General features: G+C 38.8%; 1 protein-coding gene across 1 annotated transcript; it reads left to right on the top strand.

Annotated features, from left to right (window-relative positions):
• Positions 1 to 7,293: 7,293 nt before the first annotated feature.
• On the top strand, positions 7,294 to 18,852 carry LOC131768438 (fibroblast growth factor receptor 4). The gene is made up of 15 exons (XM_066164241.1): positions 7,294 to 7,317; positions 9,343 to 9,526; positions 9,684 to 10,007; positions 11,208 to 11,522; positions 11,924 to 12,223; positions 12,761 to 12,894; positions 13,145 to 13,739; positions 14,019 to 14,129; positions 15,089 to 15,264; positions 15,374 to 15,496; positions 15,768 to 15,838; positions 16,644 to 16,684; positions 17,088 to 17,187; positions 17,452 to 17,551; positions 18,435 to 18,852. The coding sequence occupies exons 2-15, from the start codon at positions 9,400 to 9,402 to the stop codon at positions 18,489 to 18,491; spliced, it is 2,574 nt and encodes an 857-aa protein (XP_066020338.1). The 5' UTR covers positions 7,294 to 7,317; positions 9,343 to 9,399; the 3' UTR covers positions 18,492 to 18,852.
• Positions 18,853 to 20,459: the final 1,607 nt, after the last annotated feature.

Below are 20,459 nucleotides of genomic sequence, written 5' to 3' on the forward strand. Positions count from 1 at the left end.
GGGGAACACATAATATCCAAGGACAAATATACGAGCATACTTTCAGGCGAAATGGACGCTAGTGTATTCATTACCCTTCAATTAGTTTTGATAACGTGCGGCTGAAATGTTTACGAGTATCTTACTGTTTGTGATAGTGTAGTCTCATCGTCCGGTTGAGAGTAATCCTAAGAAGTACTGTTGTCGGTAGTGGTGACTGACGTTTCGCCCATCGCAACTAGTATGAAGAGTTCTGATAGTTGCGACTTTATGTGATATCGGATTCTAGAATGGCTCGTCTAGTAATCTGTCGGTATGTGTCAGTTTCCTGTAAATTGTCGTCCGTAATGAGTTGTCGTCTCAGCTTAACACTTCGCTGTCTAGGAAAGGGAGTTTACCATCTTCTTCGACTTCTCGGGTAAACTGTATGTCAGTGTTTTGTCCTTTAAGAGGCTGATGGAATGTGTCGATTTCGTCATGTCATACGGCGGTGAAAGTAACCTCAACGTAGCGTAGCCAAAGCGATATCTTTTTTCAGCAAGTCGGAGGGGCGCGTTACTTGATGTTCTGCATCACATTTTCTGCTACAACAACTGAAACTGGAGACCCCATAGCTATACCATGTAACTTGTTTGTGGTGTATACTGTTGTACTGAAAACAAATTGACGTTAGCCAAAGGTTCAGTAAGTCCATAATGTCCTCTGTCGGGAGCGGTAGAGGGTCGGTAGATCGTGGGATTGCAGTCTAGTGCCAGTTGAAGTGGAACACTTGTGAAAAGCGATTTCACATCAAATGATACTGGTTTGTAGTCATCAGGTATCTGTACAGTCTTGTTGGCGTTAATTAAGTCGTCTGTGGATTACAGTTTACGTCTGGACTTGTCGGTCAGTGGTTGTAGTATTGTCGTCAGGTACTTGGAAAAATTATTTCAGTCTTGTCTAAGGGACGAGAAGAGATATTCGTTACCAAGTTGTCCTCACTTCGTCTCTATTCTTTGTTGCGTAACATAAAGTTCTCTTTTGCGTACCAACAGGACGACTGAACGTGCCTGTACTGGACATCAACAGGAACTGACACGACTGCTTCGCAACAAAAAGCAGAGCAGAGACGAAGGAAACCGGACGAAAACTAGTTAAGCGCTGAACTTGCAATAATAAATCCTTGAAACTTTCAATACTTGAGAATCTCTAAATTTCAAGGAAATAAGTCAGGAATCGTAAAAAACAGCGATCATATATATGAAGCTTTGATGACTCTGGGACCCATTTACCTCAAAAGTACGGGATAAAAATCAACTTTCAAATATCGAAGGATGCATATTTCAATCTAGGTGCTTACTTAAAGTACAGTTCGGTATTTTTTTGTAGAGGAAAAGTAATTAAGGTTGAGATGCGACCATAACGTATACAAGATAAATAATTACTATTTCTGACCTGATATTCGTACGTCAGTTTCTCGTGATTAAGCCATTTTCACGAAATCACAAGGAAATATCCTCTACAAATGCAAACAATTTGACTGAACCGTGTCTACATAATGCGGATTTGTTTGGAGCAAATTAACTGAAGTTGCCTTTTTAGGCTATAAACTGAGAATATCTTGAAACAGAAACCTCTGAACTGTTAGGTAAAATTTCGAATTTTTTTTCAGTTCTTGTAATTCCCCTATCATTTTTTGAATTGCACGTCATAGTTAGTGCAGGAAGCAACAATCCCAAAAACTTGTCAGCTTATGAAATTAACAAAAAAACAGCAACAACAAAACCAAAACAAGCTAGTTACGATTTCGTGAGAACCAGTCGGATTTCTTTTATCATCAAACTTTTTTCTTTTGATGTTTGATTTGCTAGATACTTAAATTTGAAAGTCTACTTAGATTTCGATCGAAAGATAACATATAGGCAAGAGATTTAGTATGCCTAACGGTAGTCAATCAAAATTCGTGTTCATATCTTCGTCGTCTTTTCAAAAATACGCAAATGGCTATTTCGTTGTGGAGCAATTCTTTCACCGGCTCAGTCATTTTTCTCAGTTACTGCGTTCACCTATAAAATGTTGCAAGGGCAGTACGTTCTCCTATGCCTAAAAACTTTAAATTCGTGAAGCAAAAGATGTCAGAGATAAATTTATAATAGTAATAGAACCGAGCGCAGTCCAATTCGGTCTGTAATTATACGAGCGAAAAACAAAATCGGACGACCGCAAAGCGGTTGCCCGATTGTCAATCACCAGTATAATAACAGACGAAATTGGACGACACGGGGTCCTAATTTGACAAATTTTGAGAAAGAAACTAGACATGGTTTATACGTTTTCATAAAGAAAAAAAAACAAACAAACAAAAAAAAAAAAACAACAACACTGTCCAATTACAAGCATGACTCTTACACTGTCCTATTAGTGCTTAAATTGGGCTGGTGATAACCAATCACGTTCCAAAAACTATGAAAAATAAAGGATACAACATGCGCGACTCAATATGATGTATGTGGACAAGAGGAGGTTCTACGGCTCAGTTGGTGTGGCTGAGTGGTTCCATAACCTCTGCGCACTTTGATTCGACATACTTCGCTCGATCATCCAGTGAGTTACGCAAGAATCAACTAACAGACTGCAAATACATTCTATTGTCACCTTTTTTATACAGTCTCGTACATTTTACATAAATTATTCTCCTGGGCAATCCGGCTTGATCTTCATTTCAGCTTTGGTGATGGGTGCATCTGGGACTTTACCCCAGTTATCCTATCATATACCATTCTACCACTACTAGCAAAGAACATGATGGCCTTACTGAACCTTAGGGTACTTCAAGTTAATTTCAGTACAACGGTGAAGACTAAAAACAGTTACAGGGTAGTTGTACATGTGATGCAGAAGGGAAACGCGCCCTTTCGACTTGCCGACAAACGATACCGCTTTGACTACGCTACGTTGACGATACATTTACCGCCGTGCGACAAGGCGAAATCAACACATTCCACCACCACCTTAATGGACAAAACAATTACATACAGTTTACCAGAGAAGTCGCAGAAAATGATAAACTACCTTTCCTAAACTGCCTGGTAAGCCGTGACGACAAATCATTACGGACAACAATTTACAGGAAACCGACACATACCGACAGATTACTGGACGAGTCATCTTACAATCCGATATCACACAAATCCACAACTATCAGGACTCTGCATACTAGTTGCGATGGCCTTAAGATGACATTGCTAGTTACGGCACGCATAGTATCAAATCTGGCGCCGCTTCAAATCCTGCGTGTAGGAGTATTTCTCCTGATCTGCTGGACATGCACGCCGACTGGAAATGTGCCATTTCAAAGAACAGATACATTAAGCACACTGTTAATGATCGCTTAAAAGTTGCTCGATCTATTGCTCTTTAGTTTTGGATTTCGTTTTCTTACGATAAATTATTGAATTAGTAGTCTCGGCGGAGGACTAAGTCGTGCCTGGCCCGCCCCAGATTTCCTATCCGTTTTTCCCACAGGGTTTTTTAGGATAGGTTTTTTCTGGCCTCCTGGCACGGCTTTCTCCAGTTTACATTTTCAGTTTTTCTTTTTGTAGACGTTACTAGTATCTGATTTAATAGAGTGGCGTTATGGTGTTACACTCGGGCCATAATCCAATATTCTCCATGAATTGCCGTTTTGCTGTTTATCGTTCTACAGACTAGGTTAGTGTAGAAAGTGCGTTGGAAAGTACAAACGCAGTGTTTCACTTGAGGGCCATAAGATCCTCACGGAGCTTGTTTTTCATTGTTGTCAGACGGTGTATCCTGTCCAGTCCCAGCAAAAATAACCAAAGGTTACCAAACCCATTCTTGTTATCAGTCCAACTACGGTGGAAAGCAACCGAGCCTTCCAGTCTCTTCTGAAACACTGTCCAGCACCCCCCCCCCCCCTAACCGGACCGGCTGTTGTTTGGTCACAAAAGACTTTAAAAGCACCTGAACCATCAGGGTCGATTGTATAAACACCGCTGCTTGTTTTACCAGATTTTTGAAGCTTAGCTCAATTCTTCTTAACTGCTGGAAGAAAAGGTAAATTCATCGTAAGATTTAAGCGAAAGCAACCCTATCTAAATTGACAGATTTCTGCAAGAGCCTGTCCGCGAACCAACTTAAACCTTTGCAGGTAACATGACAAGCATCTTGATCTTGCAATTAACGGAAAAACAAAAGAAAACTTTTTGGAATTATGAAAAAGAATAATTTTAGTAGAGTTGTCTTGAGTTTCAGCAAGTGTCTTGTTCCTTTGATAGCAGCAATTTCGTTTTGGATTTCTGGACGTTTCTTTTGCATTTCTCGGAGGAGAGTTTCTGCGAATTCATTGGAAATATAAACGGTAAGTCATGAGCAAAAAAGGTTAAAATCCATAGGCTATCCATTATTATCGAAGCAGCATTTCTAAACAAATGGAAAGGAAAAAAATGATAATCGATTGTGTAACTATACCTCGCGATAAAGCGTTGTTTCTTTCTTTGATGATGCTGATGTCATTTTGAACGTATGGAAGCTGTTTCTTCATTTTCTGATGAATTGTTTCGATCTTCTTGTTCGCCGTGCCTAAAGAGAGGCTGTTATAGACGCTATCATAATGCTTTTTGGGCCAGGAACTGACTGGAGTGCCATCAGCACCGTTTCCTGCTAAGCAGATGTTTGACTCATTACAATAAGAAAAGCAAACTGCAGCAAAAATCGGGCTGCGGCCTAACTATAGATAACTTGAGGTCATTATGGACTAGTGAAAACGCTGATGTAAACCATTTTGACACAACCTGTTGTGTGTGTCATTGAAATAACTGCGAGCATTTTTTTCTTGTTGTACCGCTCCACGCGCCCACTATTAACGTCACTGATTTCAGTGACTGAAAAATTCTCTCGTCCTCGACTTGAAAGAGAAGATTTTTCTATTAAGCAATTAGCAGATTGATATTTAAGAATATTGAAAGTACACTTTTGGTCTGAATAGTGGCTGGGAATGGATCTGTTTTCTATTATTTATCTCGTGCGTCGTTTGAAAGCCATGCTCCTGCTGAGGCCTTCATTCTGCACGATGAAGTCAAAGCTGAGGGTCAGAATGAAGGTTGCTTCATTGTAGCTACCGGAATATCGAAAAGTTATCTAAGTGCCATAATGAATGAAAATCGTAGCCCTTACTAACTTGCCAAACTAACTTAAAACACACATCCTTTCGTTCATGATTTCCCTATCGTTATTAAATCTCTGCTTTAAAGAGAGGAGTAATTTTTCATATCATTCACATATTATTCATATGACTGTGTCGGTCTTTGTCTCTAAGCCTAGCGGCATGCCAGGAGCAATTCACAGCCAGTTCTATCCAGCAATGCGAAATGCCAAAAACATTCAAACTGTCGAATGTGGTATGCACCAAACGAAATTTTTCAACAAATTTCCTAGCCTTTAATACTCAGCTTAGACTTAATTTGAATTACATATCTTCCTGTTGTCTACCATGAATTTTTATCGGCTACATTACATTGTTATCGCTTATTCGCATACAGGTATTTAATCCACATAACGTTGTGTACTGATTCAGCCGATGGCTCAGTCAATAATTTATTCTCTTATATGTTAGGCGCTGATGGAACAAAACGGAGATTAGTTTACCTTGTCGGACAGAGTGACAAATATTGAGAGCGTTATATCGTATTAACCTACTGCGATCATTTTCTTTTGAATAAGTTGAAGTCTCTCCGCTAAATAGTAGTAATATTCCTTTGAATATTTCATGTCTCTCTCGATCCATTATGTAAATGAGCTTCTACTTCACTAACGCTAGTTTCTTCTTGATTAGTATTACTTACGTGTTGCCATTTTTACGCGCTCTCTAATTGACATGTGTCAGATTGTGACAGATGCTTGTTAAAAAGGAAATGTTTCAAAGTTTTTTTGGAAGCCTTCTGAATTACCTTTATCTGCTACATAAATAAAAATTTTTCAGTTAAGCTTCTCTCTTTAGTTTCTATTACCCCTCTTTCTACCACCATTTGCTTACTCAAAATTGTTCAGTTTAGAGCTATTCACCAGTCTAGGTCGGTCCGTATTGCGAAAAAACGTGCCCTCTTTCTTGAGTGCCACAAGACTTTAGGCACAGTTTTTCCCAATACGGACCTCTCAGCTGGGTAATAACAGTCATTTATTCATCACTTCATGGGTTTGTTCGGAACCAAATTAACGACAAGCTCCCAGTTTGCTTGTTAGCTCAGTTGGTAGAGCATTGCATCGGTATCGCAGAGATCATGGGTTCAAATCCAGTAAAAATGTTTAGGCCTTATTTTCACTACTGCTTAAGTAGAGTTCATTAGTGCAAAGATCGCTTTCATTTCACGATGTCAACATTACAATCGCTTTCGGCGTGAAGATGTTAATTCAGTTATAGCGTTTTTAGCATTGAAGCAGCCAATCCCAATCCAAAAGACCAGGAGTTTATTTTCAATTATCTTCTTTATCAAGACAGAAAATTTGTCACCAGTTTTATGGAGAGTTTCTTTGAACTCCATGCTTATTGAGATCGATTCCTTGATTAAATATGAGGCAAGCGTTAAAAAGCCGCCATTTTGAAATCCGTGTTCGTTCTCGTCAACTCGTCCAATAAATGAGTATTGAAGTTTTTTTTTTCTCTGTAAGGCATTAAAACCGACGGAAAAAAAGCTTGGTTGGGAAAATAACCCTCATAACCCTTTATCATTTTATCTGCTTTAAGTGCATATCAGCCAAGTGGAAACCCCGAATGTTGAAAACTAACTGCTGGGTGATAATGATCGACGTGCAAAGTTCCCGCCAAAACAGCTTGGCTCCTCTGTAAAATCTGCAAAAAGCACCATTTTATATTTTTATTTGATCATGATTATTTTTTCATCTAAAAATTTTTGAACTTATGGAGATAAAAAGTTGCATTCGGTGTCTCAAAATTATTCATAAGTCTGGCTAGTTTAAATGACTTATGACGCACGATAAGTTTTTTCATTTATATGTTTTTTCTGTCGGTCATAAATTTTTAACTTGGGTAGCAATTATGGAGATATGTCTATTACAGTGGCTGCCAAACCTTGAGAACCATTTTACCACTCTTCCATGTTTAATGGACATCAATGGAAGCTTAAATGGTCTCTAAGTGTGACCTCATGCAGTGTCAAACAGGTTGAAATATAGCTGCAAGGTATACTATTGGATCGAAAAAGATCTAAATTGTGACATATGTTGGTAAAAACACCTGTTTCCTTTATGTTTATTCCAACGTTAGAAAGTTGAATATATTCACATTTTGTCTTGTCTGCTGTGGCAAGCAAAAGACTTGAGGTGGGTTGAACTACCTTTTTCTTATCACGACTTTTACTATTTATTTATTTTTATGTTTTAAAATACTTTGTTCTCGCGAGAGCTCACCAAAGCTGTCTCTAAGTGCCAAAACTCATCGAGATTCAGCAATTTGAGTGACCAGTGGGAAACTTGACATTTCTTCAAATGAAGAACATTTTAAGCTTTTGCAAGACTCACTTAAATTATCCCGTGGGAAATGACATGTGTCAAAAATATAAAATTTAAAAACTCAACAACAATTATAAAAATATAACAAGGTAAGTGAATGAGATTTTCTTATTTCTTGAACGTTTTTCCCTTCAGTTTTTCCATGTCGAACTCCTATCTGCTGTTTTCAGTAGGCTTTATTCAGACCTTCAATTTACATTTTGGTCAGGTTTCGTGAGCATCGTTTGCGTAGGTAGAAAGATATGACATTTTGCACGAGACAAGTTATAAGGCATCTGGTTGTAATTTTTGTTCATTGCATTTTCTTGGTCACGAAGCATAGATTTTCTGAAATGAGGTCTTATGCTTCTATTCTTTTTAAGTTTTTTTGGACCAGTAAGAGAAAATAATGAGATCATTTTCGCTTGGTTAATAGAAATAGCCACTGCTATCACGGCCTCATTACAATTGACTCATATGCCAAAACGCATACAATAATAATAATTATAATAATAATAATAAAAAATAATGATAGTGAAAAAGGTAAGAAACGTTCTCTGGTTAAAAAGGTTTTAAAATATGAGTTTTCGGCTATTATACTATAGCCTTTAACGAATGTAAAAAATATGAGCGCGTGAATGGAAATATATACAGGGGAGGGTGTGAAAAAATTAAAAACTAAAAAATACAATAGAAGTGTGAAAAGCTAAAAAATGGACAATAGAACAAAATCAAATTACAATAAGATAGAATATTGTCTTGGTAACGGTTTAGAGTTATTGTCTGCGCCGACAGTTTTTGCGGTATGCCAAGATTCTAGTGTTTTTCGAACGCGGTAATTGCCTTTGTCTATCACGGTAGCACCCTCAAAGTCAATCGCGTGATTGTTTTCCCACGCATGGTTGGCAATGTTCGAGCCACTCGTATAGTTTTTAAGATTTCGTTGATTTTCCTTTCTTCGGGTTTTAAAGCATCTGCCAGTTTCTCCTACATAACTCCAACAGCAGTCAGAGCACGGAATTTTGTAGACAACATTGCATTGTAGATCTAAGGGCTGCCTGAACTTAGGTGACGGAAATTCTTGTTGCAGGGTTTTAGCTGGTTTGCTAACCACACGAATGTCATTTTTACGAAGTAATCTGGTAAGGGGCTCAGTCAGGCTGCTGATGTAGGGGAGACAAGCGAAACCCAGAGATGTGTCTGATGGATCGGCCCATTTGAAGAACATGGACACTAACTCTTCTGGTGGAGGAGTTGTCGGAACTGACTTCTTTTTTAAAATGTTGGAAATAACTATTGATGGGTAGCCATTAGCTTTTAAGGCTTCGGTAACGTGGCTAGTCTCGCGTCTCTTACCTTCAATGGTGCTCGGAAGGTTGGCTGCACGGAATAGAAGGGTCGAGGCCGCACAGACTCCTTTTTAGTTTTTAATTTTTTCACACTCTCCCCTGTATATATTTCCATTCACGCGCTCATATTTTTTACATTCGTTAAAGGCTATAGTATAATAGCCGAAAGCTCATATTTTAAAACCTTTTTAACCAGAAAACGTTTCTTACCTTTTTCACTATGTCATATCCTGGTTACAGTTCAATTTTTAAAAATAATGATGATGATAGCTATCATTATGATGATGATAATGAAAATAATGATAACAAGTCTGATAATAGTAATAATGATAAAGCCACATCCTCAAAAGCAGGTTTAACTCTCTCCTTCGACTATCATTTTGCACTTCGGCTCATTTCCCCAATGGAAGTTTGGTAATAACTTGACAATTAATCTGTTGATGAAAAGAAAGGCTTCCATCTACTGGCCGCTTTGGTTTTAAAAAAGACGTTTTGCCTTGTGCCATAGCAAACAAACGATTTTACATTTATGTAACTTTTGTACGAGGAAGTGGACGAACATCCAATGAACAGAATGCTAAACACACATTGGCTTGGAAACGCTGGCAACTTCTTCATGCTGTTACTTGTTACCAGTACTATAAGCAGCCTTTCATCCGAGGAAAAGAGCAACAGATGCAATAGTAAAAGTGGTTAGTGGCAACTTCATATTTGTTTACAAATCTAAAGATACATACTTGATCCACAAATCAAGTCTTTGTAATGAAGTTACTGATTGAGTCATCGCTATGATTGATTTAGGTTACCTCGAGGACCACGCTTTTAATTTTCTTAAACTTTTCCGTCTAGTGATACCTGAAATGGATATCTTCTCAAGTCCGCCAAACCGCACATTAACAGTAGGTGCAGATATTAACTTGACTTGCATAGCGTGGCCAAGGTATGTAGACCGGCTTTATCCAAGGAGATGGACCAAGTATATTCAGTGGTATGATCCTCAGGGTAGATCAGTTGGAGCCAAATGCCTGCAGGGTACATCAAAAGTCAAAAAGCTACGCTGCACATTAATACTCAAGAGGTTGACTATGGAACAGTTTGGAAACTACACTTGTGAGGCTCAGAATGATTATGAGGGATACTGCAGGCAAAAAGTTGTCGAAATTGAGCTTCAAGGTAGGCAAAACATATAAAGTAATCACCTCGAGAAGCAATAAAGTAATTGGTGACATGAGTTAAATCGTATAATAGGGTATTGTTTGTGAGCACACATTTGCGTAGAAATTTCATAATAAAGTAAATTGGCAAATGCGATGCCAGCATAAAGCTCATTCTAATCTGCCAGTCTTTAATCATACTGCCTGGCTACAATTAAAGTTTGGCAAATCAGTGATAACTAGAAGAGGAAAAATTTTTTATTTTCGAAACAGCATTAAAACTATAAAAGCTTAGTTTTTCGTTTGTCTCGCGATGTAGTCACGTGTGATGTAGATCTCGACGTTTCGACTGCATACTGCTAATATTCTTCAGGCGATGAGGTAGAATGATCATGCGTGATCTTATAAAGTATGATGCTCTGCTGTGATTAATTGTTATTCAAAAGCTCTGATTGGTGCATTTCGATCCTTGCTGTTCACTTAGTGATTTGCTTCCTCGGCGGTCCGCTGTCGCACGGCTCTCCTGTTGTTGTGTTTTTTGATCGTGGGCATCCACGCTTCTGGAATTTCTATTCCACTATCCCTATTGATGTTGTCATTTATTGCTCGCGGAAACCACGAGTTATCTCATTTCCTGCTTTCATCTGTTTATTACTCTAATTCGCTCTCACCTTACGAAACAAATCGCATATCGTCTTTACAATAGCAATTTAACTGACAATAATGCAACGTTTTACCAAATGGTACCTACCTTTCTGGGATTTTTTTTTTCACTTTCTCACAACCCCGCCATCTAAATCAGCTTTCTTGAAAATATTACATGTTAAAAATAATACTAAGGTAAAGTGGTAAACGTGGTGACAAGTGGTTTGTGCACTGAATTGTGCGTACTAAAAATTTGCCGCGTATTGGTATTTATCTTCCATGGACTAACTACCATATCCAAGAGAAGTCAGGGTGCTCTAGTGGATGAGTAACATGGATAGAAAAAAGACAGAAGCATGAGCAAAATTGATTGGACATGATAGAACTTCTATAAGGCCTGGGCTTACTATTTCAAGATATCATTACCGTGACGAAGCTCGCTTTATCGCTTTAGCGTTTCCTTAATTACCTACCTTCCCCGCTTTACTTGATCTTTACTCACTGACGGCTTCTCAAATTTTGCTTTCTTTCTTCAAAAAAAATATCCATCGTCATCTGAAATTGCCGATGTAAGCTTCCCTGGCACCAGAGATTGTTGAGGATCCTAAGAACCAAACTGTTGACGCTGGTTTCAACGCAACCTTTGACTGCGCCGCTAAAGGTCATCCCATGCCGTCTATCACATGGATAAAGAACGATGACGCACTTGCTGTACAATCTTACAACCGGAATAGAGTAGCTGAGATTTTCCTCGACGACGAGCAAATTCACAGCCAGCTGGTAATAAAGGGTATAAAGAGGGAAGATAATGGAAAATACTACTGCTTTGCAAATAACAGCGCGGGAGAAAAAGCATCAAAGCCGGCATTCTTGTCCACAAAGGATCTAGGTGAGACAAATGCTCTATGTTTCTCTATGACAAGTGGTTTGTGCACTGAATTGTGCGTACTAAAAATTTGCTGCGTATTGGTATTTATCTTCCATGGACTAACTACCATATCTAAGAGAAGTCAGGGTGCTCTAGTGGATAAGTAACATGGATAGAAAAAAGACAGAAGCATGAGCAAAATCGATAGGACATGATAGAACTTCTATAAGGCGTGGACTTACTATTTCAAGATGTCTTTATCGTGACGAAGCTCTCTTTATCCCTTTAGTGTTTCCTTAATTACCCAGCTTCCCTGCTTTACTTGCTCCTTACTCACTGGCGGCCTCTCAAATTTTGCTTTCTTTCTTCAAAAAAAATATCCATCGTCATCTGAAATTGCCGGTGTACTTCCCTGGCACCAGAGATTGTTGAGGATCCTAAGAACCAAACTGTTGACGCTGGTTTCAACGCAACCTTTGACTGCGCCGCCAAAGGTTATCCCATGCCGTCTATCACATGGATAAAGAACGATGGCGCACTTGCTGTACAATATTACAACCGGAATAGAGTAGCTGAGATTTTCCTCGACGACGAGCAAATCCATAGCCAGCTGGTAATAAAGGGTGTAAAGAGGGAAGATAATGGAAAATATTACTGCTTTGCAAATAACAGCGCGGGAGAAATAGCATCAAAGACGGCATTCTTGTCCACAAAGGATTTAGGTGAGACATCAATGTTTCTTATCTTGGCATTAAATTTTGTCATGAAACGACCATTTCTTCCGAGAGGGCGATGAATTACTTGAAAGAAATGCTTTCAAAAGACACTAACAGAAAGTTTTTTAGAACAGTTCACTTGAATACTGGACATATGTATCACAAAGAGCAGCGCTGAGGAAATAGCTTCCAAATCTCACGTTCCTGTTCATAAAAAGTTAGATGAGGTTGTATGTTGATACTACGCTTTGCATTCATTTTCCTTGAGGGTCAATCATGTAGCAGAACTCAGTATGGATTTTACTCTATCTAAATTGAAGAAAAACATCATTTTTGCCGACTGAGCAATCAAATGAAAGTTGAAATTTAATATTTCCTCGCTTTATGCAAATCCTAGCAGGCAGATAATCAGGTTTCAGTTTTTCACGCTATGAGACGAAACGACCAGCAGCGCCATATAATGCACTTAATATTTCCATACAGTGTTCAATCTCACTGTCTTTTCATTGTTCTTCTTATTTCAACATGCTTCTTCAACTACAGCCCCGCCAATAAAGGAACAACAACGTTCTGTTCCCCTGGTTACTGTACTTGGTGTGTGTGGTGGCGCAATACTTGCATTCATGAGCGGATGCATTATGACGTTTTTGTATCGACGTGCAAGAAGAAATCATGAGGTAACACTTGTTGAGTGCAATCGAACTTAATAGCAACTAAAAGTTAACTTGATCAAACGCCCACAAAACTGTTTTCTAACTATAATCGCTGTTAAATAAAATTCGCAAGAATACTTAAAGCGGAGAATAAGCTATCCTTTTTGTTTTGAACAGTTGGGCATTTCGATCGCCAGGGCATTTGTAACGATGTCTAACTCCTTAAAACTGCTCTCAGTTGAACATGTTGCACTTCTGTCTGTATCGATATCAGGGCAATGAAGTTGCGGAAGAGATCTATGTGGCCTGCATAGACAACAAAGATTTGGCTGAGGTGATACTGAAAAATATGAATGCTGATACGGAAGAAATTGAGCTTTTAGAGGTAAATGCTATCACTCCGTTGTTAGTTGTTAAAAATAACAATGACAATGTGCAACTAAACAATAAAAAGCATACGCATGACGACTGGAGAGTTGACTCAATACCGAGAGTATCGTCTGAGGAAAGAAGGACTCCGACTCCACTAGATGTCGGAGATAAACATTTCCTAAATTCCATCTCTGATCAAAAAGGCTATGCAGAAGAGTTGTTTAACTCACGAAATGGTCACCAATGTGTCGAAGATGGCTGTGGTCATTGTGATGTCAACATTATTTCGTATCAAGACAGTGGGATGGAGAGTGACAAAGATAGCGACGAAATACAAACATCTCTCTTCACTGAGATAGAGGAGAGCGAAAAAGACCGAGGTACTCTCGAAGTACTCGATGAGGTACTAGGTGAAGGAGAATATGGAATCGTTTACAAAGGCCGCTATGGTGGAAGGAACGGTAGCATTACTGATGTTGCAGTAAAGAAGTTGAAAGGTATGCATAAGGATCCTATTCTATTGGCTTAAATCTTTACTCAGTTATTGTTTTCTCGACAGTGTGGGCGGATCAGCAAATAAAATTCGATTATACGTATTTTTGGGACTATTGTATGTTGCCCAATTGCAATCTGAATTCTTAAACGTAATATCTGTAGCAAGGTGTTTAGACTGGCAGAGTATTCTCAGTATTCTTCGTTTTCTTTGCATTCTAGGTAGAACACAACGTAACTAACTAATGAATAATTATCACCTTTGTTTATTTTTTTTTCTTCAGGTAATGCATGCACACTTGCGAAAGCCGCGTTGCTGAATGAGATAAGAACGTTGAAACAGGCTGGACGACATCCCAACATTGTCAACCTAATTGGAACATGGATTCAAGGAGGTGAGACTTATTTCGACTATCCAAATAACATTCTTACTAATCTACGCAAAAAATATGTGTTTATTCATGTAATGAAGTTTACCGGGCAGGGTAATCAGGTTGCAAGAAAACTCGATCTCGCAGAGATTCTGAAGACGAACATCTCCAAGGAACTATGCATAGAATTATGCAAATGAGCTTTGAGACGAGCACAATTCAGCAAACACATGGATTTGTGGTGTTTTCAAGATGTTAGTGAATGAAAGTTAGACAGATACCTGCGGGTTTGAAGCAATCTGCGACTTCATTGGAGTATATGCTATGCACTGATATGCTTTTTTGCCCCGATTTGCGCCTGAATTTTGAGAATTCTCTCATATAAATCGGTAAATTTTTGATATGCAAATATTAATTAAGGTCGAAGAGGTCTCCTCAGGTAACGCTGTAATGGAAAATATTTCAGGTGAAGTTTCCATCTTTTGTCTGTACACTGACTGAATACATCATACAATTTGTAGCGAGAGCGAATTCCGTGAGCTGTATTAATGCAGTCGCTTCGCGCTGAAGAAAATCTGTGAAATTTACACTTTCGATCGCTGTCCACACGGGTGGTATGACCAAAATCAATTTTAGCTTGCGACCATGCAAAAAGGGAATAGGAAAACAAATAAACTACTTTTGAAATATGTGTCCTAAACCCTTTATTATGGGCAAGTAGTGAAGGAAAACTTTTTTTCCGACGGGAAGGCGAGAGGACCGCTCTCAGCGAGAGCGGTACTTAAAATTGCAAACTCATTCTTTTTTCTATATCTAATCTACCAAAGGTATATGGTAACTTTTGAAAAAATGATGCCGCCAACCCGCGGTACTCCCTAACGTGCATGCTTATGGTTGGTTTTAGGCTACTTTCTCCCGTCGTCGAGTTCCCATCAATTTGTAGCAGTAAATTTGTTCCTGATAGCCAACTTTTCTTTCCTCAGAGACAATTCTTGTCGTCACCGAATTGGTCCATGGTGGTAGCCTTGAAAGCTTTTTGAGGTGCAAGGGTGACGGAGGTAACGAATATGCGAATGTGCACTGTAAGCTGAATGACCGACAGCTGCTTAAAATTGCTCTACATGTGGCCTTGGGAATGAAACATTTAGAAGAGCAGAAGGTTAGCCGGATCTTTTCCTAGCGAAGCTCTTGATGAAAATTTAACTCAGTTATTTACTATCCGAGAATATTTGCACGATAGAGAATCGATATGGTAACTTTTTTTTCAGTGCATTCACCGCGACCTTGCCGCGAGAAATGTTTTTATCGATCCAAACATGGTGGCAAAAGTCGGAGACTTTGGATTAGCAAGGGAAATCACAGAGGATGGATTATACATCAAGACCTCATGCGTAAGTACTGCGCCACTAATTGTTACTTTTCTAACTACTTTTACTAATACCGACTGTATTAAATTCTTTCCCTCTAAACCCGACAGACAAATGGCACCATATATATCCTGCCACAATTGATTTCGATTACCTTATTTATGATCTATGGTATAACTAACATTCAGCCAAACGGATGGAAAATCCTCAGATTGGCGTAGTGACTTGTTGGCTTGTTTAATCCAGTTTATACAAGCTAATGTTACAAGATCATGCACACCTCCCATTTTCACAGGGTAAAGTTCCATGGAGATGGTCGTCCTTAGAATCTCTGCGAGATCGAGTTTATACATCCAAGAGCGATGTGTAAGTGACACGAAAAGTAGTATACAAAGTTGTTATATCCCCGATGCAAACGTAGAGCATCTTGGAACGAAACCGTTTTAGGATTGTTCCAAGCCAGGCTTGATCGCATTGTCTGAAAAGCCATCGTCAAAAATATGTAGTGTTCAGTGCCAAAGCATGATAATTAATGACTCTCAGACACTCAGCTGTAAATTTTCAAATAGAATGGGAAGGGTGGTAAGTTTTAAGCTCGGTAAAAAGCTCTGATCCCCATGAGGATTCGAACCTCAGAACTGGGGGACGACCCATGGGGAATTTTTCCTTTGTCTCATGCTCGTGATAAGACGAAAAACCTCTTTCTCTATTTTCTTAACATGTGCACCCTGAAACTAAAGGTTCTAGAAAATGAAAACCACTAAATAGCCACTTTTGAGATGTGGCCAAAAATGCGTGAAAACGTATTCCTCATCTAATGCAGCAGCACAATACCCCCAGGAAAGGACAAACTAACCTGGTTTCACTACTAATTAATGATTGTAACGATGTTGTACAGGGATTTCATTTACCAAAATTACAACAAATAAATAAAAGAAAGTGGTCAAGACTGACCAACCTTGAATGACTTAATTTTCCCGCGAAACGCTTAAATAATCCGAAACTTCCATAATGCCACGCGAATCTCTTCAACTTGTAATCAGAATATTAATTTCAGACAAATTCGTTCCCATGTCAATCAAGCGTCAGCAAGTATATATTTAACTGAAAATAAGTCATCAATCGTTGCTTTTTGGCGTGTTTTTTTTTTCCTTTTTTCGCCCATTTGAAGGTGGTCGTTTGGCATATTACTTTGGGAAATGGCAACTTATGGTAGGTCATTAAATATTTGATGAAGTAGAAATGTCATTATAAAAGTGAATGCTGACGACGGGAAAAGAGTCGGGGATGCGTACAAATTCACATTGGTTCCAGAATTCCAAAATACTTTGTTTTATAGCCTGGGAGAGGGGGGAAAATTAGGCAATTTTTTGGACATTATTTAAATAGTATGTCATTCCATAAGTCAATCACGCTGGATCAAAAACATTATTTTAATAAGTTGAAATATTCTAGGAACGACAATAATATTATCAAGTTTCATTTACAATTTTAAGCTCACTGGCTATATGTCAACAGATGTGTCAGAGGGAGAGACAGCTTAAAACCACATAATCAATTAAGCTCAAGTTACTGTTGTTAGGCAAAGTCTCTTATTAGTTATTTTGCTTCACAGGTGACTCACCATACCCTGACATTCCAACACCACTTGCCTTGGTAAGTCGGCTTTCTACTGGCTACCGGATGTCACGTCCTCATCAATGCTCGGAAGAACTGTAAGCTTCTCGATCATTTTCAAGCATGTGTATTTATGTGTTTACATTTATTCTATCAGTTAACAATTTCGACATTATTCAAGTAATTAAAACCATTTCACCCGGGAGAGGAATTAATAAAGGGTTTGTGTCTTTTTAGATTTGGAACTCCATCTAGTTTACATGTTGCTGTTCGATGCTCTGCAGTTTGGCTGTGTTAAGATTGTTTGAGTTGAATGAATAAATAGGTGCAAAAAATTAATGAATGATGCAACGTATTTGTAGATATACGCTGATGAGATCTTGTTGGAACGAGAATCCTTTGATGAGACCTTCGTTTGCTGACATCGTAGATCAGCTGGAATACTTCTTGCGAGAAGTAAAGGTGAGTGAAATTGAATTTAGGCACTTCCTTCCATTCTTTCCTATTTTTATCATTTAAGTAAATAAACTCATCACCAATAGATGAGTTTGGGAACTGATGCTTTAAAAGTTGGACGGGAGCCTGAACGCATCAGGCATAGCAAGGAGGTATCCTTGGCAAACCTGCGAACGGGAACCACCCCTGCATGCAGCCGCCAATTGGCACCGTAACACTGAAAGAATTCAGTGGAAATATTCACCTGCACAGAAGGGGAGGGACGGGCTGGGAGCCAGAATCCGCAAAGATTCGCTTACGCGACAGATCCAGAAAGATCAGTTCAAAAATGCCAGCGTGAGATGTAACGTAAGTCACAAAATAACCAAAAGGCCCCTGCGGTCACCCCACAATAGCGCACGCTTGAGGAGGAGACCGCTGACCACATTAGCTCGCAATTTCACTTTGTCTAAATTATATTTAGCCACATTATGTTGATTCCATTTGATAAGATTACATAATATAATCTTTAAGTTTTCAAATGAGTAGACTTCTGTAGAGAAGAGTCATACGAGATCAATGAAGCAGCGACAAATATTGAAACACTCTCCATTGCACAAACGGCTATCAAAATATTTATGGCCAAATATGCTCTATAAAGGAAGACAACATAAGTAGAAGCATTACTCAGATAAAAGGTTGGTAAGATTATAGTGGTTCAAACGGTGCACACTGCTTTCCTAATTAGCGGTATCTCACGAGTTTTTTTTTATCCCTTTTACATCTACCGCCTTGTCACTATTTTCTTTACTATCTGCTGTTTTTATATGATTACCATTTTTTTTTCATTTCAAGCTTCACTCGTGCATCTAACCTGAATATCTTCTTCTCTTTGATTCATTAATTTCAGAGGACATATATTAACATAACCGAGGATGAAATAAGTGGAAGATTTGAAGTGAACTAGAGCCAAAGCATGCTTATACAGAAAGCTTATGTTCATAGCCCGAGCAACATTTTAGTTCACAATGTAGGGAAATGCGTCCTACTATCTAAAACTAACCTCAGTTGTGTCACTTTCAGTTTGCTACACTGTAACAATTTGATAAGCAAAAGCACTTAGAATCTTAGGATTTAGTCACAATCATATAATCATAGGATCTTTCGTATTGTAGAATTTACAAACTACGCTGTGAAAGAAAGATCCAACTCGTTTTGTTGAGAGATACAAGGAAGCAAATAAATACTGATTTCGCCAAAAAGGAATTAAGATCTAGCCCTCTGACTCTTTGTATAATTGAACTTATAACAGGGTAATTTTTATTAAAGTTCACACGGCAACCAGGTGGACAATCAGACATGGTTTGATGCTACTCTGGTTAACAGATTTAATGAATGTAACACGCCTGTCTAGTGCCTTCATCAGGGGTGATCTAAACGCTGCAACAAGAGGTCCTTTTCTATGATCGCTAATTAGCTGCCTTTTTTCTCACGAGGTGTAAATAGGCGTTAGGAAGCAAGCAGCCATCGTCACGATTTAAAGGAGCGTGGGCGGAGTTAATAGCGGAGCTCGCAGAGCGTAGCCCTATAACTATACAAAATAGTAGTAACCCATCAAGCCAAAAAAATATGGTTTTACGACCGTACGACTGTACGACCGTACGACCGTATGACCGTACAAGGTGCTACTTTTAGCATGCGCGGCCAACTGTACCACGGGCACTATCTTAGCCATCACGTAATGGAAGGGCGAGGGAGAAGGTAATGCGCAGGCGCGATTGCGTGCGTATCTTGGATACCACATTAGTGTGTGCCAAGAGACACCGTCAGATGACCATAAAGTGCGCATACTCGGACGTCGAGCTGCAGTGTAGCGTATTGCGGGCACACGGTTAGGCATTGCACGAGGGCTTCACGTGAGCTAGCCACCCGCGTTTTGAGCGGGAAATCAAACTGGTCAGGATGTTGTTGAACAGTAATTGCTGGCAAGGAGAATTTGTTTAACAATCAAGAGGTTCTTCAGTTGATTATCATTTCCTTCATCTCATGACCTTAATGTGTGACTCAGGGGTCATATTGAATGGAGAAATTAGATGCTAGTCACTCTCAGGGATTAAAGTGTTATTAGCTGTACACATTTTCATGTATATGCTCCTCGCATTTGTTGGCAACAATAGCTAAGATTGTTAGGAAAGCAAACAAACAAGTGAACAGAAGAAAGTGAAATGAGGGAAACTGTAAACTTTACCATGTGATAGAAAACTATCACAGAATACGTAAAGAGGGGAAACTTGAATTGTGCTAGCTAATTTCCTCAATTGCCATTCATGTTTTTGATCAAATGAAATTTAACCCTTTAACTCCCAGTTCAAATTTGTAATTCTCCTTACTATCAACTATACAATTCTTATAATGTTAGTCCTAAGAATTTCGTATTGGATCAACCAATTATTCTCAAGTTTATATTTTTCTGTGGTGTTTCTGGTGTTTCTTATCAATGGTCCTACCCAAACTGAACATTGAAATAAGGAATTAGTCACAAGATATGTGAGTTTAAAAGGGTGGGAATCTGGAAAGACAAGGATCCTCCTTTCATTAGGACTGAAATTAATGGGGGCCCTCTTATTTTAATTCATGTTATTAATTTAACCTGCCTCCTCCCCTGTAATGTTCAGGGCACATAGATGAAGAGAACTTTTTTTTTGTATTTTGATGCATAAAAGTTAAATTACCAGTAATTGGCATCCACATAATCACAAAACAAGAATGTAAAGCTTTAGCTTAATTGGTTAAAAAATCAAAGTAAGAAAGTTTTGCAGACCGGGTCTGACTTTTTATCCCAGCTCTGGATATTTATTTAAGTAACAAAGACACTATCAGTCTCATTCACTCTCACTTTCCACTGAGCTTGTGGAAAGATGATAACATAGTTATT

Source organism: Pocillopora verrucosa, chromosome 1 (genome assembly GCF_036669915.1).
Source record: "Pocillopora verrucosa isolate sample1 chromosome 1, ASM3666991v2, whole genome shotgun sequence".
NCBI lineage: Eukaryota > Metazoa > Cnidaria > Anthozoa > Scleractinia > Pocilloporidae > Pocillopora > Pocillopora verrucosa.

What these genes read in the sequence shown, in the direction of transcription:
- LOC131768438 (XM_066164241.1), top strand. Translation starts at nt 9,400, where the DNA reads ATGAACAGAATGCTAAACACACATTGGCTTGGAAACGCTGGCAACTTC. An exon ending in CAGATGCAATAGTAAAAGTG is followed by an intron (nt 9,527 to 9,683) that starts GTTAGTGGCAAC and finishes TTTTCCGTCTAG; the next exon opens with TGATACCTGAAATGGATATC. An exon ending in TATACATCCAAGAGCGATGT is followed by an intron (nt 15,839 to 16,643) that starts GTAAGTGACACG and finishes GCCCATTTGAAG; the next exon opens with GTGGTCGTTTGGCATATTAC.